At 48.2% G+C, this 24,550-nt stretch overlaps 8 protein-coding genes across 8 annotated transcripts; 4 read left to right on the forward strand and 4 right to left on the reverse strand.

The window, feature by feature from the left end:
• Nucleotides 1-374: 374 nt before the first annotated feature.
• Nucleotides 375-773, forward strand: CGCS363_v011797 (uncharacterized protein; the record flags this gene model as incomplete). The annotated part of the gene is made up of 1 exon (XM_036643646.1): nt 375-773. One exon carries the CDS (start codon nt 375-377, stop codon nt 771-773), a length of 399 nt encoding a protein of 132 aa, XP_036490982.1.
• Nucleotides 774-6,458: 5,685 nt separating this feature from the next.
• Nucleotides 6,459-11,859, forward strand: ZRA1-2 (ZEB2-regulated ABC transporter 1; the record flags this gene model as incomplete). Its single annotated transcript, XM_036643647.1, has 10 exons — nt 6,459-7,035; nt 7,082-7,323; nt 7,994-8,128; nt 8,183-8,279; nt 8,339-8,826; nt 8,885-9,474; nt 9,530-9,902; nt 9,958-10,528; nt 10,575-11,117; nt 11,168-11,859. The coding sequence occupies 10 exons, from the start codon at nt 6,459-6,461 to the stop codon at nt 11,857-11,859; spliced, it is 4,308 nt and encodes a 1,435-aa protein (XP_036490974.1).
• Nucleotides 11,860-12,536: 677 nt separating this feature from the next.
• qa-3-1 (Quinate dehydrogenase) lies at nt 12,537-13,457 on the forward strand (the record flags this gene model as incomplete). The annotated part of the gene is made up of 1 exon (XM_036643648.1): nt 12,537-13,457. The coding sequence occupies one exon, from the start codon at nt 12,537-12,539 to the stop codon at nt 13,455-13,457; it is 921 nt and encodes a 306-aa protein (XP_036490975.1).
• A 294-nt stretch (nt 13,458-13,751) lies between these two features.
• On the reverse strand, nt 13,752-14,777 carry qa-4-1 (3-dehydroshikimate dehydratase; the record flags this gene model as incomplete). Its single annotated transcript, XM_036643649.1, has 1 exon — nt 13,752-14,777. The coding sequence occupies one exon, from the start codon at nt 14,775-14,777 to the stop codon at nt 13,752-13,754; it is 1,026 nt and encodes a 341-aa protein (XP_036491148.1).
• A 301-nt stretch (nt 14,778-15,078) lies between these two features.
• Nucleotides 15,079-17,591, reverse strand: qutA (Quinic acid utilization activator; the record flags this gene model as incomplete). Its single annotated transcript, XM_036643650.1, has 2 exons — nt 15,079-15,172; nt 15,226-17,591. The coding sequence occupies 2 exons, from the start codon at nt 17,589-17,591 to the stop codon at nt 15,079-15,081; spliced, it is 2,460 nt and encodes an 819-aa protein (XP_036491149.1).
• Nucleotides 17,592-19,105: 1,514 nt separating this feature from the next.
• CGCS363_v011802 (PEP2-like protein) lies at nt 19,106-19,867 on the forward strand (the record flags this gene model as incomplete). Its single annotated transcript, XM_036643651.1, has 2 exons — nt 19,106-19,233; nt 19,294-19,867. 2 exons carry the CDS (start codon nt 19,106-19,108, stop codon nt 19,865-19,867), a joined length of 702 nt encoding a protein of 233 aa, XP_036491150.1.
• Nucleotides 19,868-20,175: 308 nt separating this feature from the next.
• CGCS363_v011803 (Pentafunctional AROM polypeptide) lies at nt 20,176-21,102 on the reverse strand (the record flags this gene model as incomplete). The annotated part of the gene is made up of 1 exon (XM_036643652.1): nt 20,176-21,102. The coding sequence occupies one exon, from the start codon at nt 21,100-21,102 to the stop codon at nt 20,176-20,178; it is 927 nt and encodes a 308-aa protein (XP_036491151.1).
• A 535-nt stretch (nt 21,103-21,637) lies between these two features.
• Nucleotides 21,638-24,225, reverse strand: qutR (Quinate repressor protein; the record flags this gene model as incomplete). The annotated part of the gene is made up of 2 exons (XM_036643653.1): nt 21,638-21,847; nt 21,901-24,225. The coding sequence occupies 2 exons, from the start codon at nt 24,223-24,225 to the stop codon at nt 21,638-21,640; spliced, it is 2,535 nt and encodes an 844-aa protein (XP_036490970.1).
• Between the last annotated feature and the right edge of the window lie 325 nt (nt 24,226-24,550).

Genomic DNA, 24,550 nt, shown 5'->3' on the forward strand with positions numbered 1-24,550 from the left:
CATGTCTCACTGTTCAAAAGGCGCCGCTGATGAGCGATAGCCACCCCGTTTGATTGAAGCATTCCAGTGACATCGCTCTCCCTCCCATTCCTCGTCCATCCCATAGCAACGCACGTGTTAAGAAAACAAGAGCCAAGCAGTCCAGATTTAAGGGAAAATCAGTCTGTTCCCTCTCACAGTTTTGTCCAAGCCTCATCCAACCCCGAAGGAGCCTTTGTGCGCGAGCTGGTCATAAAAAATGAATTTCGTGAAGCACATTGGTGAGAACCCGTCCAGACCAAATATCTGAATATCAAGATACTAAGAGAACCACAGAAGACAGTCGTTTCCCCCGCGAGGATGATCGCTCGACAATCACATTGGTCGATCAAACAATGGAGAATCAACATCACCACCCAAACCCGACCCGCAGCTACGGGGACGACCCGCACGGAAACATACGAGCCTGGCTCGACGGGATCGTCATGGAAGACGAGCACAGACCGGTCGTGACCGACGTGCTGCATGCCCTCAGCGGCATTCAAAACCCGACAGGGCAACATATGGACGGGCACAACCCTGCCGGGAGGCAGTTGGCGGGGGAGCCGGTCGTGAACGTGCGGACCATCGGGCCCGGCTTCATCGGGCGTGCCCCGCCTCTGGGCTCTACAGAGTTCCTCGCAAACGTCGTCGTCGTGGCAATCCTATTGTTGTTTGCACCGGGATTCACGCTCATTGCGGCGGGCATCTTCTTCACTTCCAGGGTTGCCGAGAAGTGGGCTGGGAATGCGTAGTGCTGGATGGATGACTGGACATGATTTCAACGCCTGATGAATAAATATGGAGGATGACTGTAATGATTGCGCTTTTGGAATTGTTGTTTTGGATAGGGTACCGGGAAGGAGCAAGGTTATGAGTTTAGTATAGGGTTTGGTCCTGACGACTTAGTGAAGACGCTACGATAGGTAGAATCTAGATAGAGACAAGATCAACCCGATTGATAATCCCGGGAGTTTTGCTATTGGGGCGGATAGAAATCACATATTTAAAGTATCATAGTGACGACGACAGCAGAGATGACAATGGTTGTGAGAACAATAATAGCCTAGGTGGATGATTGACTGAGATAATTGCGGCAGATGTACAGAATGTGCGACAAGACTTAACCTAGTCATCTCCTCACGCATTTTCCTTTTCATTACTTGATGCCACGTTCTTCTGGCGCATCTCGAGAGCCGCGGAATGTCGAGTTCTCGAGGGGTCATTTATCGATTTATTTCCAACTGCTTTGGGTACCAAGCCAGTTCGTGGTTGGCAGAAGGTTCCCTTGACGGTGGTTGATGCGACTGCTAGTCTGGTACTCATCTTGTCTCTTTTTGGCCCGCTCTTCAAGAGCCACCAACTAGAAAACGGCGCGAACCTTGAACCTTCGCTGTCCAACACCTTCATGCCACTGGAACCTCCCAAAAGGATCATCTCCATTTTCTCGTCTTCCTCGTTTTCTTCCCCAAGTTCTTTTTCTCCAAGTTCGAATGTAACCGGGACCCTTGTGAGACCGGCGGGTATTTCCCCCTGATCGACAACCGGAAACTCAGCCCCGGACAAGTACAGCCTCTCCCAGTCTCTTTCCTGCCATGAGTACTCTCTTGCCAGCTCCTCGTCACTGTAGGCCTTCTGCCTGGCCCCGTCGGCTCGCCACCAGCAAAATACGGTCAACCAGCCAGACAAATGAACGACTCCACCTGACATGCCCGCGCCTCCGGAATGGCAGGCGTGCGTCCAGAAATCGCGTACATCAACATCGTCCGGCCGATCAAAGCTGGCGATGCACCACTCAACCACGATGACGAGACAGCGCGACCACTCAGATATAGAAGATCCATCGCGATCCAGTGTGTCGGCATTGAAGTCTGCCAGCCGGGCGACACGCTTTGCCAGGTCGACCCAGTCGTTGACTTCACCGAGGAGTGTGATAGAAGGAAAACCACAGGTAATGCTCACTGTGTAGTTGAAGTATTGTTTCATGGTCCCGAGGAACACAGCAGCAGCAGTGGAGCGGTCACGCGGTAAGGTCGTGCTAAAGGTCGGCAACAGCCAGTCGGCTAGATTGGGGTCGACCAAATGCTCGCGGAGCAGGACAACAAAATGATCCGTTATGGCCGCCATGTCGAAGCTGTCGACAGTCTGACCGGGTCCGACTTCAACAACGAGGGTGCGTTGGCCCTCATGGGCGACGAAGTGGTGGCGCAGAGCTTCAGCGCGGCCAGGGGTGTGATCTTCTCCCCAGTACTAGCACGCGGCACCTCTAGTATGAGGTAAAAGTGACTTTAACAGTAACCTACGTCCCTTATATAATTTCAGAATTATAATAGAAGTACTTTTTTTACTACTAAGTTAGTATTTTAACTAAATCTAATATAGAATATACTTATTACTTTTAAAACTAAGGTCTCCTAAGTAAAGCTATTATTACTATATTTTACTAAATTACTATTTATTATAATCTTTTATTTATATTATAGCTTATTATATATACTAAAAAACTATTAAGTTATACTTTCTTATAATAACTCTAAGTATTTCTATTAGTAATTAGTAAACTAATAAAAGTTTAAAAATTAAAGATAGTATTATTATTACTATATTTATTATTAATAAGAGTTCTAACTCTAATAATAAAGAAATTAAAGAGATTAAGCTACTCTTAATTAAACTACTAAATCTATAATTAAGAAAATAAAAGGGAATATCCCCTATAAATAATAATAACTCTCTACTTATAACTAAGTTTAAAAAAGTAAAGAAGTTAAGAAGTATAAGTATATAGATTTATTAGTTATCTTATTAAATATTAATATTTATATAGGAATTTCTATATACTTATTAAGATAAAAAGCTAAATATTAATAAGCTATAAGTATTAAAACTAATATAAGTAGAGATTATAAAAAGCTTTAATAATATAAAGATTTTTAATTATACTATAATATTAAATTATATATATAATAAGTTCTATATTAAAAAGAAGAAATTCTCTTTATAAGTATAAATAGTACTAAAATTAAGTAATACTTTTAATATAATAATTAATATAATATATTATAATAATAATAAAAAAAAAGCTTTTTTAGTTAATAACTTTAAATTATTATAGATATAAACTATAAAGTTAAGTTAACTTTAGCTTTATTTAGAGATATAGAATAGAAGCTTAAGAACTAATAAAAGTATATATATTATAGATAATCTTATATAAGTAAGAGACTCTAATATAGAGGATAATATTAATAAGAGTAGTAAAAATAATAAGAGTAGTAATAAAGAGGAAGTTAATAATTTTATTAATAAAGAGGATAATATTATTAATAGTATATTTAGCTTATTTATATTTTTAATCCTATAGAGTAGCTACTTTACGTTAAGTATACTTTCTTATATACCTTTACTTTAACGTTTAATATTATAAATACTACTATACTTATTTAATATATTAAGACTATAAAAACGTAATAAAATAATTATAAACGCTAAGAGCTAAGTTTATATAAGCTAAAGTATTTAACTTATAAAGGAGAGAAAGTAAATAAAGTTAGAGGAAATAATAAAGAGTAAACTAATAATTAATATAGTTTTTATTAACTTTAAAATAAATTTTTAAAGTGAGTTAATAGTAGTATAATATATAGTAGTTATAAGAGAACTATTATTAAAGCTTTAAAACTCTATTATATTACTAATAGTTCTTTAGAATAAAATAGAAAGTAATAATAAGCTTAAAAGATTATATATTAATTAAATATTAGAGAAGTAAAAGGAGGTATGTTTTTTAATATAATTTTTATATATATACTATATAGCGTTAGTATTAAAAAAAAGAGTGTTTTTGCTATATATTTTAATATTAACCTACCTCTACTAAAGTTAATATTAACTTACTACTTTACTTACTACTTCTTTTTTTATTATAGCTACTTTAATTATATCTTTATTACTATAAACTTATAATAGTTTATTACTTTAAGCTATATTCTAGCGTTAAACTTTAAATAATATAGAACTTCTTCTTATAATAACTAAAGGCTTACTCTATAATTACTTAAAGCTAGCTATACTTAAGATTATATAGCTCTTAAGTAGTAATTAGTAGTAAGTTTATATCCTTCTAATCTTATAGATAGTAATAAGTTTTATAGTATAGAATATTAAAGCTATTTCTACTTCTAAAGCTAGTATTAATAAAGAAATATCTACTTTTTAGTATTATAAACCCTTAGTTATATATAAATATTACTAACTTTAAGTTATAGATTAACCTCTTTATATTAGTAAGTATATATAAAAAGCTACTATTAAACCTCACTACTATAAAGATATTTTAGCTTATAAAGCCTTTCTAATAACACTAAATCTTCTACTTTTTTTTTAATATAAAAGTATAGATTAAAGTACTATTAATAGCGCTAATATAGTTTAAAAAAGCCTCTTACTTAAGGTCCTTTTTAATCTCTAATAAGATCTCTCTTTCTATTATAAGTTAAATATATACTTTATATAGTTTAATATAAATAGTAAGTAAGAAGTTAATATATTATAATACTATATTTTAGCTAATTTTAAATATATAAGTAGTAATATACTAAGAGTAGCTTTAGCTTAAGATATATAGGAATATTAATAGTTTTTACTTTATAGTTATATATTAAGAATCTTATAAACTAGTATACTTATTTAGTTATTAAATAAATATATTAAACTACTACTTACTTATATAGAATATCTTAAAGAAGTAATAAAATAACTTTATTAGTAATCTTCTTATATATTTATATACCTTTATAAAGCTATTTTTATTAATAGTTCTTTAATAATTAGCTAATAACTACTTTTATTAAATTAAAGTAATATAAATACTCTAAATTACTATATCTATAGCTTTATTTATAGCTTTATTATTATTAAAAAGTATAATAGAGGTATTAATTCTACTATTAAAAAGGTCTAACTACTTTTAGCTATACTATATACTAAAATCTAGCTTATAGAGAGGGTTAAAAAGTACTCTCTCTATAAACTAAGCTTTTTATATAATAGAAAAGCCTTAAATAGTAGAAAACTTAAGTACTATATACTAGAGAAAAGGGTATATAGTTATTTTTTATATAACTCTACTATTAAAGTGTTATACTAAGGTCCCCTTACTACTAATAATAAATTAATACTTAGAAAAGTTAAGCGTATAAAAATGAGGTTTTTCCAGGCTTCTGTTATATTAGAGAATAACCCTATACTAGAGGTGCCTCGTACTAGAGCCCAGTACTGGGGAGAAGATCACACCCCAGGTCCATTAATGAAGAAGCTGAATTGGACGAGCACGGCTAGCCAGACATCATCGGGCCGCAGCTTGAGGTGTAGGTGCTGCTGCCAGGCACGGAGCACTGAGTAAACGAAACCGTTTTCGCAGGCTACAATAGTGCCGTCATCTGCATCGGACATGGACGTTTGGACCGATTCCCGAGATTGATCCTCGGCCGAAATCTCCTTGAAGAAGCCTCGATTAGGAGATGGCGTGTATGTACATTTACCGACAATTTCGGGATGCGGCCGAATGACGGTTGGCATTTTGAACGGGGATGGGTCTGCAAAGCTGCTGCGAAAAAGAAGGAAACAAGAGGCCACTCGGGCGAGACACAACCCTGGCGGCTAAGTATCCAAATTCGGAAGACTGGCTTCTCGATGACCCCGGGCGGACCCCACTTGGAATCCTTACGGAGGAGACTGCTCTTGAGTTATTCCAAGCACCCGTTGTGTGGGAGCATCAATAGCGCCAACGGAGACGGAATGACCAAGTGACAGAAACACAACCGCAACTTCGGAGGGATGGATTTCCGAAGAATTTCCTCGCACAAGGAAACATAGACAAGACTAGCTGAATGCTTGTACACGATACGCAGAGACGCGAGTCTAGAACTTCTCCCGTTGTTGGTCCGCCTTTCGTGGCGTTGATTCTGCGTGGACCCACAAGTTGGATGAACCGCTTGTCCATCGGCCATCCGCGGCCGTCCGAACCGCGTGGGGCCGGTCCGCTCTCTTTTATGACACCACGTGGCCAAAGGGGCTGAAAAAGGTTGAAGGCTCCAGGGTTGAAGTCCTATGGGAACTTGATGCCTGTGTGGCTTTACACACTCGTTGAGCTTCTGCCATTGTCGGGGTCTTGGCCCGTGAGCGATGCTCTCAATGCCGGTCACCGCGGACGGCCGAGATGGCAGGATCGGTCCCATGTTCAGAACGGTTGGTATAAGTGTTTATGGTTTCATGAAATCAGATGGCAGCATTGAATCAATCCAACTGACGTTTAGACCAACTCAACTGACCAAGTTACGTTTGCTTTCACTTTGTAAACCTTACTCCCGCAACTGCAACACATACACTCCTAACCTCGAACGAACCCCCACGTCAACTCTTCATCAGTGGGGGCAACCATGCATCCATCAGAGGAGGTCGATCACTTTCAGGTCTCAAACGCCAGGGCGTCTGACCTCTCAGAAATAACAATCACCGACGACATGCACAGACAGATTGAGAATCTTGCACGCCAAGTCACAGCTACCTCCAGACCACAAAGTCTCCATGCTCAAGATGACGTTCTCAACCCGCCAATAAACAGCCATCTGGACCCGTCATCCCCTAATTTTGACTCTGCAGCGTGGACGAGAGCCTTCATAAGCCTGTACGAGTCAGACCCTGCGTCAACACCAAGCAGATTGACGGGGGTTGCCTTCAAGAACCTCAACGTCTTCGGATACAGCACCGGTACCCAATACCAAAAACGCACAGGCAACATCGCGCTGAGTATAGCAACAAATCTTGTTGGGCTTGCGACTGGTAGAACGAAGGGAAGGATCGACATTTTGCAAGACTTCGAGGGCCTTGTCGAGCCTGGTGAGATGCTTCTTGCCCTTGGCCCACCTGGATCGGGCTGCTCGACATTGCTCAAGACACTTGCTGGTCAGACTGAAGGACTCAATGTTTCAACAGATTCATACATGAACTTTCGAGGTAAGTCGGGACTAATCGATGTAAGGCATCAACTAACATCGTGTAGGCATCAATCCCAGGTACATGCACGACTGGTTCCGCGGCGACGTACTATATAATGCCGAGGTTGACGTGCACCTGGCCCCTCTCACAGTTGGCGACACTCTGGAATTTGCCTCAAGAGCCCGAGTTCCAACGAATGTCCCAGCCAGTCTCACGAGCAAGCAGTATGCTCGCATCATGCGGGATGTACTCATGGCTGCCTTTGGTATTTCACACACGATCAACACGAAGGTCGGCGATGATTTCGTGCGTGGGGTTTCGGGAGGCGAGCGGAAGCGAGTCAGTACACTCCGTTGCGTTGACAGCGTCCGCCCCCAAGTTTGACCCGGAAGGAAAATTTTCCGCTAGCTTAGAAACCCCTTAAAACCCCCTAAACTTCACGTTTTAATAACTCTATGCGTACGCAATGCGCGTAAATAAAAAATATATCAATCGATAGCCCTCGATTAGGTGATTATAATGATATCTTTTTTATTCTCGCGCATTATATACGCATAGAGTTATCTAAGTGTGAAGTTTAGGGGGTTTTAAGGGGGTTTCTAGGTTAGCGGATACTTAACGCAACGCTAAAAAGAAAAAACGAAACCCCCGGCGCGTTGCGTTGAACTGTCCGCTTAAAAAACCCCTCAAAATTAGCCTTAACTTCACACTTAGATAACTCTATGCGTACGTAATGCGCGAGAATAAAAAAGATATCATTATAATCACCTAATCGAGGGCTATCGATTGATATATTTTTTATTTACGCGCATTACGTACGCATAGAGGTATTAAAACGTGAAGTTTAGGGCGATTTGGTGGTTTTTCGGTAAAAAGCCCCTTTTTTTGCCTTTTTCGGGCTAAAAACTGCGGGGTGGACGCTGTCAACGCAACGGAGTGTATCGTCGAGGCTGCTCTGACAGGTGCCAAATTCCAGTGTTGGGACAACAGCACTCGCGGCCTCGATAGCGGCAATGCTATTGCCTTTTGTCAGAATCTCCGGACGCAAGCAGACTTGTTGAATGTGGCAGCCGTGGTGGCCATTTATCAGGCGCCGCAGTCTGCTTATGATGTAAGCCCGAAGCCTGCCATATCAATCTCGGGTCATTGTGCTGATAAAATGCAGTTGTTCGACAAAGTGACGGCTCTTTACGAAGGCCGCCAGATTTACTTTGGAAGGATTGAACGAGCGAAATCGTATTTCGAAGACATGGGATTTATGTGTAAGCCTACATGATCCGTTCAACTTCCCAAATCCATCGAACTAACTGAGCAACTATAGGCCCCGAGAGGCAAACCACCCCCGACTTCCTCACCTCCATGACATCTCCAAGTGAGCGACGCATCAGACCCGGGTATGAGAACATGACGCCTCGAACTCCGGACGAATTTGCAGCCAGATGGAAAGCATCGCCGGACCGAGCAGCTCTCATGACTGCCATTGAAGCTTACGAAAAGACCCACCCGGCCAAAGACCGACTTGAAGAGTTTCAGCAGAGCATCAAAGCCGAAAGAAGTCCCATGCAACGAATGAAGTCTCCGTACATGATCACGTACCCTCGCCAAGTGAGGCTCTGTCTTTGGCGGGGCTGGAAGCGTTTGGTTGCCGATCCCGGGTTTACGATTTCGTCGCTTGTGTACAACATTATCGTGGGGTTCGTGCTGGGAAGCATGTTCTTCAACCTCAAGACTGACTCGAGCACATTCTACTATCGAGGAGGCATCATTTTCTTCGCGCTATTATTCAATGCTTTCGTCAGCGAGATGGAAGTGAGTTGATTTGTCCCAAACACCAATGGAATTCCCGAGGGAACTGACAAGCGCTAAGGTTCTTACCCTTTATGCACAAAGACCCGTCGTCGAGAAGCACAACCGCTACGCTCTTTATCACCAATCCGCCGAGGCTATCTCCAGCTACATTATAGAGCTTCCCTACAAAATCACCAATGTCCTCACTTTCAACTCGATTCTCTATTTCATGGCCAACTTGAATCGCGAGCCTGGGCCCTTCTTTTTCTTCTGCTTGGTCTCGTTTGCAGTCTTACTCGCCATGTCCGGTATTTACAGAACCATGGCATCGCTCGCGAGAACGTCACACCAGGCTATGGTGCCTGTCACACTTGTCACCCTCGGAGTCATGATGTACGCTGGGTTCACCGTGCCAACCTCGTACATGCAAGGTTGGAGTCGATGGATGGGATACATCAACCCCCTGTCCTATGCTTTCGAGGCCTTGATGGCGAATGAGTTCCACGGGCGCACCTTCAAGTGCGATAATCTCGTGCCATCTGGGCCCGACTACGATCAGTTGCGCCTCAGCGGACGAACCTGCTCTGTAGTCGGAGCTGTTCCTGGCTCAGATGCGATCGATGGCGACCGATACATTGAAGAGTCTTTCGGCTACTTCAACAGTCACAAGTGGAGGCGCGTACATCGTCCACCCCTAACGATTATCAACTAACAACTTCGCCAGGAACGTCGGTATTCTGTGCGGCTATATTGTGTTCTTCTTCATCACCTACATCATCACTGCTGAGTACGCCAAGCCACCCAAGAGCGAAGGAGAGGTTCTCGTCTTTCGACGCGGCAAGGCCCCTGCTGGCGTTGACGACAAGGCCCACATGGACGAGGAGAGCCAACGCAAGGAGACCACAGTCATCGAGATGGAGCATCTTTCTCGTCCAGAGAAGCAAGGAACCGAGCACCGACCACGACCAAGTGCTGGCGGAAAGCCCATTTTCCACTGGGAGGATATCTGCTACGATGTCAAGATCAAGGGCCAGGACCGCCGCATCCTAGACCACGTTGACGGTTTTGTGCAACCAGGCGTCATCACAGCTCTCATGGTGAGTCCTGCGCAATTGCCTTCCAACGCTGGACGACATGCTAACGTTGGCATAGGGGGCATCCGGTGCAGGGAAGACGACCTTGCTAGATGCCTTGGCAACCCGTGTGACGATGGGCGTTCTGTCCGGCGATACCATGGTCAACGGTCAGCCTACCGACAAATCTTTCCCCCACCGTGTCGGCTATGTGCAGCAGCAGGATGTGCATATGGACACCATGACGGTTCGCGAGGCGCTGGAGTTCAGTGCGTTACTCAGGCAGAGCGCGGAGATCCCGACGTCTGCAAAGCTAGCCTATATCGACGAAGTAATTGACCTGCTTGACATGGGCGACTTCGTCGACGCAGTGATCGGCGTCCCTGGACAAGGTCTCAACGTTGAGCAACGTAAACGTTTGACTATCGGGGTTGAGCTTGCTGCACGCCCACAGCTACTCGTATTTCTGGACGAGCCCACATCAGGCCTTGATTCACAAACATCTTGGGCCATCTGCGATTTGATTGAGAAGCTTGCCAAGAGCGGACAAGCGGTCCTCTGCACGATACACCAACCGTCGGCGATGCTGTTCTCCCGCTTCGACAGGTTACTATTGCTTCAGCGCGGCGGCAAAACGGTTTACTTTGGAGGTTAGTCACCCGGTTGATAGAAGAAGATAAGCTGACAGTGACGCAGAAATTGGCACCAATGCCAGGACTATGATTGAATACCTCGAACGCAACGGCGCGCCGCCGTGTCCTCCTGATGCCAACCCCGCGGAATGGATGCTCAAGGTTACGACTCTTTCCGAGGACGGACCAAACTGGTTTGAAATCTGGCGTTCTTCTGCCGAGTATCAAGATGTCAAGGAGGAACTTCGTCTCCTCCGCCAGCTGGCAGAAGGTCAAACCAGCCAGGGTGACCCGTCCTCAGAGCACGAGTTTGTCACCTCGTTCTGGACGCAGTTCGTCCAAGTCTTCTCCCGTACAGCCAAGCACTTCTGGCGGTCGCCTGTCTATATCTGGTCGAAGCTCACTCTCACCATCCTGCTGGCTCTGTACATCGGCTTCACCTTCAAGTCAGACAACAGTCTCCAAGGCTTGCAGAACCAGCTTTACGCCTTCTTCATGTGCTTGACAACCGTCAACGAGTTCAGCAAGCAGGTGATGCCCATGTTCATCCCCCAACGAGCGCTTTACGAAGTCCGTGAGAGACCGTCTCGAGTCTATCGGTGGACCAGTGAGCCCAACCCTCTCATGCTTTGAATCATCATATTAATATAGATCCAGCATACCTTCTCTCCAACGTCGTCATCGAGATGGTCTGGAACACCATAGCAGCCGTCGTATTCTTCTTCTGCTGGTACTACCCGGCGCGGTTCTTCCGGAACACCACTCCCGACGATGTGAGCATACGCGGTTTCACCGTCTTCCTCTTCATCTGGATGTTCTTCCTCTGGACGAGCACCTTCTCGCAGCTCGCCATCGTGGCTATTGAGACTGCCGACCTCGCCAGCATACCGGCAAGCTTCCTCGCCATCCTATGCATGTCCTTCTGCGGCATCAGCGTCATACGCGCCGACCTGCCAGCCATTTGGAGTGACTTCATGTACTACGTCAGTCCCATGACCTACCTCGCGTCCGGAGCGTTGTCGACCTGCCTGCACGGGTCAAAGGTTGTGTGCACGTCGAAAGAGATTGTGAAGGTGCCTGTTCCCTCGAATTTGACTTGTGGTGATTTTCTTGGGCCGTACGTGCAGAGTGCTGGAGGATACCTTGTCGATGCAGCGGCGACGGACGCTTGCGGGTATTGTCGCATGGCGACCACGGATGATTACCTTGCGCATTTCAACATCAGGTACGACGACCGGTGGAGGAACTTTGGGCTGCTTTGGGTCTATATTGGCTTCAACATTGTGGTGGCCTGCGGTCTTTACTGGCTTGTGAGGGTGCCGAAGGGACAGGGCGTTAAGCGGAAGTAGGCACAACCTGAGATGGACTGGACGGCTAGGGTAAAGGGTTGTGACCCTATCATTTTGATTAGAAGAGAGATATGAAATAGACTAGATCATTGATAGGTACAATGTAATGTTAATCATTTTTCACTCTATTTAGAAACCTTCCTAAGGCAGTTACAAGTTTCCCTACCAGCGCCGGAGAAGAGGGTCCCGGACCACCGCTAAGGGCCCGGTGTGGGGCTGTCGTTACTCCGGCTCGGGATGCTATCCTCGGCGGGGAGGACGGAAGTAGGTAACTCTATGGAGCCAATTGAGTGCTTCAAGGAATCGCAGAAGAATTAATTGGGCCTGGAACTACAATGCCGGTGGTGCGCTACTCTGTCATTTGAGCGGTAAAAGATTCCGCCAGGTCGCCTCGACCCGTCTGTTTCGGAAGAAAACATGAATTCCAGCCTAAATGATACTGAGTGTATTTTCGAAAGAAGCGGGAGAATGATGAGGTGCTTGACGTGGTGACTACTGGGCCAGGATGCCTAGGCTGGTGGCGGCAAAGATCTTCTCCGGCCCAGGCCGCCGTAGAGTTTACAGCCGTGTGAGGCTACTTCAGATGCGGCCCAGAAGGCCTCTACGCGGAACATTCTGATGTCTGGAGTCAAAGGATTGTTTCGAGAATATTTCCTCTGATCAAAACCGAGTACATCATGGCATTCAATGTGTCGACCTCCGAAGAAAAGACCCTCCACCTCGTTGGAATTGGCGTCGGCCATTCCATCGCACCACCAATGCACAATGCGATAGCCAAGTCACTAAACTTGCCATGGACGTTTTTCGCGACCGAATGTGCGACAATTGATGATCTTTTCGACCTGGCTCGGGAAGAGTCCACGGCAGGTCTGGTTGTCACGATGCCCTACAAAAACACCATCATGCCCCGGCTTGATGGGCTTGACACCCTAGCCGAGACCATTGGTGCCTGCAACAATATGTACCGCGACCCTACGGATGCACGGAAGCTGCGTGGTACGAACACAGACTGGCTCGGAGTCAAAGGGTGTTTGCTTGAAAAGGGAGCCCAGCCGGGACCAGTCCTGAACAAGCCTGCGCTGATCATCGGTGCGGGTGGCGCGAGTCGCGCGGCCGTTTTTGCTCTGCACACGTACTTCAAGGCCTCTGTCATCTACGTCTTGAACAGGGATGATGGAGAGGTCAGCGATCTGATACGCGACTCGCAGCGTCTGTCACCAGCGCCGCGGATATTTCATGTCAAGGCGGGAGAGTCGAAGAAGCTCGAGACGCCGTACTACGTTGTCGGAACGGTGCCGGATTTTGAGCCCAAGTCTACTTCTGAGCTTGCGGTGAGGGACTCCCTGGAAGACTTCCTCTCAAGACCCGAGAAGGGTGTTTTGCTGGACATGTGCTTCAAGCCAAGGAGAACGCGGACGATCAAGTTGGCGGAGTCTCTTGGATGGCCTTGTGTAGAGGGTACTCACGTAATTGGGTACCAGATTGAGGAGCAATGGAAACTTTGGGCTGGAGAGGAGAGGGTAAAGAAGTTGGATGGGGAGGGTGCTTGGAAAGTTCTCTTGGAGGCTGCCGATAAAAGCCCGGGGATCAACTTTTAGTCTAAATTGATCGCATTTTGGGGCAGTTCATTGGACCTCATCGTATTGATTTGCTCCTAAATTTACAGCACAAGAGATAGTGAAGAAAGGAAGCTGGCTGGTGGCTGATTCTTCGATATGCAGCGGCATCACCAATGAAAGCTCTAATGGCTCTAACATAGTGATCCCCTATTTTCCCTATAGTAGCGACTGCTTTTCCTATGTGCTCGCTATCTTCATTGTCGTCTTCCTCGTCTTTGTCTTTGGTGACGTATCAGAGGAGGGAATTGGTGCAATTATTTGCTACTTTTGTATTCATTTGATCAACTGCAATCGCTGAACAAACTTTTTCCATGCCTCGATACCTCTACGAGCGTGATCTGCCGGTACCCCTTCACCCTCTTCTGACATGGTCCTTGAGAACAGCTCCATCGAAACCCATCCTTTGTATCCAAGTTTCTCAATCAGCACCCGAGCCACGTCTTCCACCGGTAGGTAAGCCCCTCTATCTGTCTCATAGATATACGCTCTAGCATTCCGAGACCAGTTCATCCGCGCCGGGTTCCCATCAACGTGGAATGGGTGACCTTTGACTAAGGGAGACTCCATACGCTCAGCATCGACAACCTGGATGTAGAACACTTTCGCCAAATCGACATCCCGCACTAATCTCTCCATCGACTCTTTGAGATCGGCATCCGCATTGGGGGTCTTGCCCGTTGGAGACGCTGGGTCTCCCCACACGCGGCCAGCGATGTTGAACGTGTCGAGGCACAGACCAAAGTTCGGCCGGTCGACTTTACAGGCAACCTCCCAAGACTTTTCCCATGTATCAATGTGAGTGCTCCAGCAGAGACTCTCGTATGCGAATCGAATCGGCGGGTCTTCCTTTAACCCCAAGTCCGCGAGCTCAACGAGGTCACCGACGATGATGCCCATGTCTCCCGTCAGCTTCTCCGCGGGAAGGAAGTTGGCTGGGATCTGGATGGTGTTTGTGCCGAGGGTCTTAGCGAGCTTGAACCACACCTTGATCTTCTCAATTAGGCGGGCGTGCTGTTCACGATCTAGTAGGCCTTCGTAGAAGAGGAATGGCTGTAGGCCGATAACGGTCAGCTTCAGGTCATCGAGGACCTTGCGGATGTGGGTTGTGGCGGCGAGGAGGTGATCGGTGGTCGGCTCGTCGGTATCGTGGAGCTTCTTTGCAAGGTACTCGATGTCTTCATAGAATACTTCGATGCCCTCAAAGCCATGCTTGGCGGCTTCAGCTACCTTCTTGTCGAAGTCATGAAGCCAGGCACGGCCTAGGGAGGCAGAGAGCAGGGCAGGGCGGAATTCGGCCATGGTGATGCTGCGCGGGGATTTCTGGTTGAAGCAGGTGAATGTCGATCTTTGGAGATGGTATGCGTGTGCTGTGTGTGTTCAGTCGATGTTGGAACCTTCGGGTTACCAATGACCAGGGTGGACTTGTGTGTGGCGTGGGCGGGTAAGGTCAGGTTGGTTGATGTCACCGGGCGGCAGAGCCTTGTACCGGCCCCTCACTGACGTATCCCGCGGGGCCGGCTTCAATGCCGGTCGATTGGAGAGCGCTTGAGCTAAATACCCCGTGGGGAGTTTTGTTGATAGCAAAAGCGGCTTTAAGATCTCACCCGGGGTCCTTGTCAAAGAATGATTGCAGATCTGAAGCAATGCCCCGTGGGATGCCAAGATGCTCCATGAACTCGGGAGGATTTGTGGACCTACGGACTTGTCAGGGATAAGACGGAAGATAATCTTGGCAGGACGTACTGACCAATCTGCCGAGTCCAAGCTAGCTAAGCTTTGGAAAAGCTCATTGTCGTCCATTTCCGCCGAAACTGCATCTAAGAGAGGATCGATATTCATATCTGGACCTATCGACGGCGGCTGAGACATGAGCCCTTGAGTCTGAGTCGTTAAGAGATTGCTCTGGCCCATTGGCGTGTTTCTGACCGAGTTGCGGTTGTATGGGTCGCCCAGCCCTTGGAAGATTGAAGGGTTTGATTCTCGAGACTGGGTAGATAGGCCGGAGCTAGCGGGAGTTGCAAACCCCAGATGAAAGGCCGACTGGGTCGACTGTCCACCCGACTGGGCGAAGGAATTGGACATGCTGCCAGCATTAAGAAGATTCGATGCGCTTTCATGAGTATCTTTCAGGGGCGTTTGGGTCTGAAGGTAGCTTTCGATTGTCGTGGAGATGGACACCCGCAACGCCTGGAGTTGCATTCTCATCCTGGCGTGATTCTGAACCCTGACTTGAGCATCCACCGATCTCTCAAACCAGCAAAGAAGAATGACAACGGTTGGGGGTGTAGAAGAAGTTCCCATAGACTTCATTCGTTGTTCCAGCAGCATGCGTTGCTCTTCCATCCGTCCGTAGCTGCCATTAATGTCAAAGCTAGGACGGTCTCCTGCTAGTCGTAGGTGTTCCGTTCTCGCGGCCTCGAAGATGCCAGCAAACATGAGCTGCAAATTGAACATCTGTGGCGAAGCCTCGGCCCCGGAAGATGTTTGACATTGAGGGTTGTTCTGCTGACTCCAACTTTTCAGAGCCCGGTCCAGCTTGCGGATTCGCTCATTCTCACCATCTTGATTGCGCAGTCTTAGAAGGTCGTTCAGAAATACGGCTAGTTGAACAAGATGGTTGAAGGTGCTGATTATATGTCCCGGGCTGTGGTGCGAGTGGAATGTGCGGCCCTGTCCGTCCCTCATCTGCCACGGTTCCCACTCTTCCATAGAGTCTGTCGCTAGCGTGCCAACTTTGGCGAGGTCGGAACGCTTGAAGTACGGTCGCGTACCTAACCAACTAGCAACCATAGTTTCTAATACAAAGCAGCATGCCAAAGTCCTCTTGGAGCCTTCGTCAAGTTGGCCTTGCGATGTATTCGTCGTATCGGGGGCTAGGAGAAGGGCCGCGGCGGCATACGTTGCTTTTCCAGCGGCAAGCCATGTGGCCGTTTTGTCGCCGCGACTCAGGTGCAATAATGCAAGAATCATATGAGCTCTGATGTGGCCCAACTCGTATTTCTCCAACTTTTCGCCGAGAAGATGCCTCGTCCTAGCGTGTAGGGCGACCGCATTTGTGCTGTGCTCCTCGGTCTTGGAAAGGTGTGAAGAGTATGCCAGTACCGCCCACAGTGAGCACCGGTCTCCGTGCGACATTGAGTCGGCTGTCCTCGAACGATTATCGCAACTCTCCAGCACGTACGCTAGCCTAAGTATTTCGTGCTTTTGGAAGATCGGTAGCCAGGAGTGCGTGTTTGAGAAATAGGTATCCAATAAGATGGACCAGTTGTCGGGGAGCTCCGAGCGTCCAGACTGGGGCCGAGACAAAGATTCCTGTCGCATTGTCGTATCTTGCAAGGGCGAGAAGACTTGAGTGGCCATCAGAATTGAATCGATGTTGTTCTCGGCGTCTTGCGCAATGGAGTCAGATGTGCTGGGAATTGTCCCGGTATCCTGGCTAGGGTTACGCGCTGGGGAGGTAGTGCTCGTGTTCATAGGACTTGCCATGTCAGTAGTCGTGCTGTTTTGGCTGTCCTGTTCGCCTCGAATCTTTGTTATGAGAGGGATGGCTTCCTTGACTCGGGAGTCAAAGGATTTGTCAGAGTTGCCCTCATTGTCGTTTTCTAACGGTTCCGCAACAGAAAGCCACTGTTCGATATGTTTTAGCGCTTCTGTCTTTCTCCAGGCATCGACGAATCCCTCGCAGGCGTCTCCATCATCAGCCAAGGTGGGCCCGATGGCTGCCAGACGGAAGGGCGGCTTCCAGCCTTGGCCATCGAGCAGTGCAGAAATCCAGGAATCAGACTCGTCTATCGAGCTGAAAATCATGCCCAAGAGGATTTCTAGGGCTCGGACATAGCCTGTTCGTAGGCCACGTTTCTTCGGTGGGTTATAGCTGCAAGAACGCCCTGCGTCTAGACATGGTCGGCATTCTGGACGGCCACCATCGCAACGATCTTTTCGTTTTCGACACTCGTTGCATGCTCGTGTGACTCGCATCCGAGTTTTGCCATGGGCTGTCACATCGTCGGACTCTTCACCATCGGTCCTGGCTCGTTTCGTCTTTCGAGTGCTGGTAGGTCGCTCATGATCATCGTCACCTGCGGAAGTCCGGTGCCGGCGGAGAGGACTCATTGTGACATGCTGTGCGCAGCTACGAAGCTGACATCAAAATTTGTGATCAAGTCCATCGAAAGGCGGAAGAGCACCAAATCGTCATAATGGGGACGACGGGCATGTTGCCATGGGCAGGAAGATGCAAGACGGGGAGGCTGCTAGTGTCTAAGGTCCACTTGACCTGAATCGGACTCAATTGCATTAAAGGGGGTACCGTTTATCGAGGAGACTGCCAGAAAGACTGGGTTTTAGGATGCAAAGTTTCATTGGACGAACCAGCTCTCGATCAGAGATAGTCCCTTACTCAAATCAAGCCCTGATTAGAGCCTCGGTTTCGCTATGGGAGGCAGGCCCTGCTACACTATACCCTGAACTGCGCATGATGGACCTTTTTGGCATGAATGTGTAGATATTGCGTGTATCTCAATAAACGTGTGTGGGCGGCTAAGATCTTTGCCGCCCTCCTCCGCCGTCTGTGCTGAGCAGTCTAACGAGTCGTCGCTTACGTTGGCCTATTTTGAGATATGTAATCACGGCTACACCTGACTGATTTAAATAAGCATTTCTACGCGGGTCAGTGATTCGTCGAAAGCGTGCTACGTGCTATTAGCAGGGGGTTTCGCTTGACGGAGAAATAGGCCGATAGTGTCAGCAATCTCCACTTGACGCCAAATTATGTCCGCATACTCCGCGTTGGGAACACCTGTGTCGGCGACTTTCTCAGCGAAGATGGGATGGAATGACTGGGACAAGCCGAGACTAGACGCCACAGGCGTTATGAACAGTCGCTATTCTGCGACTGCTCCAGAGTCATCTATCCAGCATATGTGAATAAGCCAGGCCCACGAACAGCACAAGTATAGCCGCATGTCATGGTTCCTGTTCATTTCGACCTCCAGTTCTGTCGCCAACAGCATAATCACCGAGTACGCTGGCATTATCAGATTGGTGTCAGAGTCGGCACTTCGAGATCTCTCCTGCATGAACCGCATCCACCTATTGGAACCGGTGCAAGGTGAATGAATAGAAATTGGACAAAGCTACCACTTATGCAGGGAGAAATCAGAAGCTCAAAAGATAGGGATGCAAGCGCAACAAGTATGCCGGCACTGCCTGCTTTCACGTCAGGGCGCCGATCTTCGGCTCCGGCATCCGAGCCAAGACCGAGCTGGCCCAACAACAACGACCACGGCCAAGCTGCCGCAACACATGCCCAACGAAGTGGTTTACTCATTATGGTGAGATCTTTCCACCGGTATCATGGCTGCAAAAATATACTAACCTGACGTGAAAGACAGGCAGCGCTTCCCAATCTACCCCTCACGCGGGGACGCGGGGAAGCAGCGCGGGAGCACTGAGCGGCAAAGGCTTCATCCGATGCTGCCGAGGAGCGAAGCACTATTGACATTGCTTGTTGCAATGCTAGGCTAACATTTGAAGCTACCTGCGTCCTCCAGAAAATATTTTGAGTGGCATTGGTTCTTGTATACCTCGAAAACTATTCAACTCGCAAGCCTGACATCATTTTCAAAATGACCGATCTGCATAGCCTCCCAGCCGGCTCACGCCCTCAGAATGCTATTCGCAACAATGGCCCAGACCACCTTGTTTTGGAGAGGCTAAAACTGAGAGAGCTTGCTGAGGGTTGGCCATCTTACAGGTATGAAGCTGTATGACCGAACTTGGCCAATTGTTGTTCTAACCTATAATTCCCCCACAGAGATGCTTGCGAATGGGAAAATTTCGAGTCGATTTTTCATCCGGGCGCATACGTCTACACGACCTGGTCCGGCCGAGTTCCCTTCACAGACTTTATTGCGGCGTCGAAGGCAGGAATGGATAAAGGGGCATTCATCATGCACCGGTGCCACGGCTGCAGCACAGACATCAACCCAGAGGCCACCCGTGCTGTCACCAAACTCAAAGCGACTATCACGCAGCGTTTCGACTTTGACGGTACGGAGTTTGATGTCGAGGCAGACTGTCGCTTCTGCTTCTTCTTTGAGAAGGTGGGCGACCGATGGGGTGCGCGGCTTGTGAGGCATTGGTACGAGAAGGACAAGGTGATACCGACGAACCCGGCGAAGTTCCCCAAGATAGACGAGGAGAAGCTATCGAAATATCCTCCTGGATACAAGTATCTTGCGTATTTCCAAGAGCTTACGATGGGTGTTGAGGTATTGCTGGACTTACCTGGCCATCGTCGGCATGTTGGCACTCGGAATCTCGAAAAACATGACCTGCTGTACTGGCAGGCAAAGGACTGGGTTGATGGAAAGGCCATTGATATTTAAGATAGAATTATGAAACTTCATCCCAGATCGCTTGGTGCACAGATAGAGCAATGGGCCTGTCTTGGGATCATCGAAATGGGTCTCTTGGGTAGAATACACAGTGACACCTGACTAATTCGCTTGTTCTAGTCTTTCTGGGACTTCGCTATCCGAAATTATCTACGTGTTCATTATTTTGCGTGTAATTATGGTTTCTGCCATCGTCTCCTGTCTCTCAATCATATGCACTCGACTGTATTGATTATGCGCCCAAGTCGCAAAACTCTAGTTCTATAACTGCGCCCAAATTGTGTATGTACTGTCTACGTCTACTTGGAGGAAGCAGATTGCTCATTTTCTTTAATCTTTGCTTGCATAGCCGCCCTCATCGCCTCCACAGGTGCCTTTCTCCCCGTCCACAACTCGAACTGCGCGTAGGCTTGCTCCTCCAAGACATCAACACCTCTGAATACCCTCCAGCCTTCATGTAGCGAGGCCACGAACATCATTCCTGTCACCTGAGGTCGGTAGGCCATCTCCACAAGAACCCCCGAGTCAGCCCCAGAGAACAGCGCCGCGGGGACTTTCTCCGACCCCAAGTCATCGGCCGGGACACAGGCGACTCCAACTCGAAGCGGCTTGGCAGAAGCACCGCGTCTTTGTCTGTCCGCGACAGCCTCTTCCAAAGTCTCAAACACATGAGCTTCCTTGATTCCTGGGAAATTGATCGCCATATCATATGCCTTCGATGCTGTGCGGTTGACGATGAGAACTTCCGAAATCCCAAGCTCTTGGATGGCAAAGCAGGCAGCACGAGCTGCTCCGCCAGCGCCCAGCACCAAAGCAGCGGACGACTGCAAATCCTGAAGTTCGCTCTTCGCTATACATCTCTTGATGCCATGCCAGTCCGTATTATCGCCGACCAATCGCCGCTTCCCGGATGTCGGGTCAGTGTCGACGACAACGGTGTTCACGGCCCCGATCTTGTCGGCGAAGTCGGTGACCGAGTCTAGTAGTCTGCCAATCTGAAGCTTGTGGGGGAATGTGACGGAGGCGCCGCCGAAGTCATCTCGGTGGATGATTTCTTTGACAGTATCATCCACGCTCACTGTCTGGTGGATCTGGTAGTGATGAGGTAGGCCGAGCTCCCTGAAGCCAGTGTTGTGCAGCGTTGGAGACAGAGTATGGGAGATGTTGTGCCCGAATATGAAAAAGTTCATCGTTGGTCCCTCCCGGGAGGAGACATTTGCGGTCATGATAGGCAAGAGAGACTGCCGACAAAAAATCGAGCGAATTCAGTAGGTTGTTTCCGGAGATTGACCAGTAAGATATCGTTAGCGCTTGTTCAAAACTGTACAGTAAGCTCTCAAATCATATGGTGGAAGCTGAACGAGGACGAGTTAGATTCCTGGATGGAGATGGCCGCAAGCCAAATCATACTATCATCCGCCGAGACCCTTGACGGGGGAAGTCTTACTTGCTACAACGGAAGAGACATCTTCCGCCATTTCCGCATGACATCAACTCAGGTGACGGATGATTTGACATCAGTGAAGACTTTTTTTTTATTGTATTCCAAAGAAATCCTGATGGATCTGGATCGTGGAACTCAAGAATCAATTATAAGCATCTCGCAAGGATTCCGCTCATTCCATGACGCCAGACCTTCACTGGCGGCTCGATGACAGTACAGCCTCCAATAGACGACATCATCTGTATGGAATTCATCGTCTCATTCATGCATTGATATTGGTATCTTAATCGTCTAGTTTCCCGCGCTATGTACAGTGCTCACTCAGCTCCATTACCGCCTCTTACTTTATATGCTTTCAAAATTTCGTCTCTCATGATGTTCCCAGGTGCTTTCCGAGCAGTGAAGAGCTCGAACTGTTTGATTCCCTGTTCCGGGAGAACCTTCAGTCCGTCAACAGCGATCCAGCCTTGGTCGCTCATTTCCCGAACCTGCTTGAGTAATGGGGGTTCCAATGGCATGTACGACAGCTGCACACGATGTCAGAAGTTGGTCAATCATGAAACTTGTAGCATATGCTCACCTCAATGGCAACACCTCCCGTCGGACTAGCTAGCCAGTCCGCGGGAAGACTAGTGTCTGCAGATGGTTGGCCGTCTTTCGCAAACGTCGAGATGCAGGAAACGATAATAGTAGGTCGGTCAAAGTTCTCTGGCCAAGGATCTGACTTGGACGATAGCAAAGTCATGGCTGGAATATCGGTGGTGCTGTCAGGTGTGCCTTCCGCGCTGTTCGCCGAGCTTCGGGATGACGACCGCGATTGACTTCCTCTCCCATTTTTTGAGCAATATCCTTGGAAGTGCCTTAGCATCTCCTCAGCATGCTTGAGCGTTCTGTTGTGTATGAATATGTTCCGGACCCCTAGACGAAGCAGAGCGTACATCGCAGCCCGTGCCATACCGCCTGCCCCAACCACGAGAGCTGTCGTTCGCCTCTTCACACCATTGATGGGGGAGAGATTCTGGCGTATGCATGTATGAATGCCAATCCAATCGGTATTGTCTCCATAAAGAGCCGCAACGGGGCCTGTTCTGTTTCGGTCGATCAGAGAGTCGATGCTTGCTGACCGGAGAGGTATCAACGTGTTGACGGCACCAATGGCCTGCGCCTCTGGGCTTGTCAGGTCTACCAGTGCAAATACCTCCTTCTTAAACGGGGCAGTGATACTGGCTCCTCCAAAGTTCTCGTCCGATATCAGGTGTCTCAGGTGGTTAACTGTAGGGTGCTGAAAGATTTTGTATTCGTGAGGCATTCCGCATGATTCGAATGCAGCGTTATGCATTGCCGGCGATAGACTCTGCAGCACGTTGATGCCATAGATACCAAAGTACATGGGGTCCAGGAGGAAAGAAGAATACAGAGCCTTTTGTGCTTCCTGAATGGTGAGGAGGGTATCGTTCAAAGGTGATGAGGTGATGGACCTCAGCAGAGGGTCGGTTACTGGTGAGAATACCTGATTCAAGTAACAGGACATTCGCCCCAGGCGGCCGGTATTATAGGCGATGAGCGGAATCTTAAAGTCTGCTGATTTGCTCTGAATGAAGTACTTGGCCGCAAAGTTGTCTGTTGTCGACTCAGCTTCTCGGCATATCCGTACGATATCGCAACCCAAGCGTTCCGCAAGTTGTGCGTGGGCTGTAAGTGCTGGGTTGTCCCAACCGTGTTCCAAGACCGTGTTATCGGTATATTGTCCGATGATCTTCGCCGTTCCTCTGGCCGCAATTATGCTTTTGAGAATTTGCTCGCCACAGCTCAAGTCAACGCAAAGATACTCTGGTGCGAGTCGGAGGCCGTGATCGATGAGGCGAAGATAGTAGACCAAGTCTTGCCGCGGACAGGAGTCGTCGAACTGAACGTTGAATATGACAGGAAGACGCGTGTATCGCTTGACGGCGTAGTACTGCCGGCTGATGAAATTGGCCACCGGCTCATCGAAGTTGGGTGACCTGGCCCGCATCTCTCGTAGTGATATCACCAACTCTGCAACATCAGCTGTCGTGTTGATATCTCGGAGCAATGGTCCAGCGTTGTCTAGATCCATCATCGGCAAAGTCAGGGAGTAGGTGAAAGGTCTGTGTTCTGGAGCTAACGATGGCGTGCCATGGCTGACGTGGTACAATCCTGATTCGTGATGGTCGCGGTTGGTGATGCGGAACAGCAGTTCAAGGAAGTCGTGCTCTACCCGCTTGAGGGCTAAAGACCTTGGAGACTGCTGGCCGGATCCAGAAACATGATCAGCTACCTGGCCGTAGCTGTCCGAGATATTGTAGAACTCGAAATTGGAAAGCGACCTATGTGTTGGTCCGCTCAAGTATATCAAGCGGCTGATGGCTTCTGTATCCCAAACCCGCAGATGTCTTTTGATTTCCTCGGCGTCTCGTAGGACGTAGATGACTGGATGAGTCTGGGCGTACTCGGATAGCCAGGTCTGACCTGTACCCTCCACGGCTCCAGGCCCGCATGCAATGACGGCTCTTGTTGGGTTATCGAATAGCATTGCCCTCATCAATCTCAATTCCTCACGTCGATATTCCACGGCACCGTGTTCCGCCTTGTAAGCCGCCCGCGAAAGACCTGTCACCTGGAAGAAATGCTGGTCTGCGTCGAGGAGACGGAATCCGAGCGCGCCGGATGCCATGACTGCCAAAGTCGATCTCCCAGTCCCACGAATTCCTACCAGAGCAATGGATGCGTCCGGATTGTAGCCCTTGGCGCGGGGACTGAAGCCGCGCCAGGGCGTCGGCGGCGAGGACTGAGGGGGCGACATCCCTAGACTGGTGTTGTCGCTGAAGCCATGACAAGCGGACGTCCCGGGTGATGTGGACACGAACGACGATGAATTAGACATGGCTCTTCAGATGATTTCCAGCACATTGGGCTCGCGAGAAACAGTCGACCGTTCAAAAGAGTCGGGCCACGCCGGGATATGGTGTCGGCTTCGGTCGTCGTCGCGGCATCGTTGACCGCCCTAGCACCCAGTCCTGATGTGCGACACGTCGCTTACACAAGACAAGTGATCAAGGCCTCGGAAAAACATTGAACGCAGTGCTATGGGAAAAGTTGGTGTTCACGTCTTCTCCAACGGCATTTGACGTCGAGGAGGAAAATCGATACGGCATGTGGCGGGTAACCTCCCGGATGTTTCTTTAGTGGGGGCGGGGCCCGGGCCAAGT

This window comes from Colletotrichum siamense, assembly GCF_013390195.1.
Source record: "Colletotrichum siamense strain Cg363 chromosome Unknown KSG_Cg363_contig08, whole genome shotgun sequence".
Classification (NCBI taxonomy): Eukaryota; Fungi; Ascomycota; class Sordariomycetes; order Glomerellales; family Glomerellaceae; genus Colletotrichum; species Colletotrichum siamense.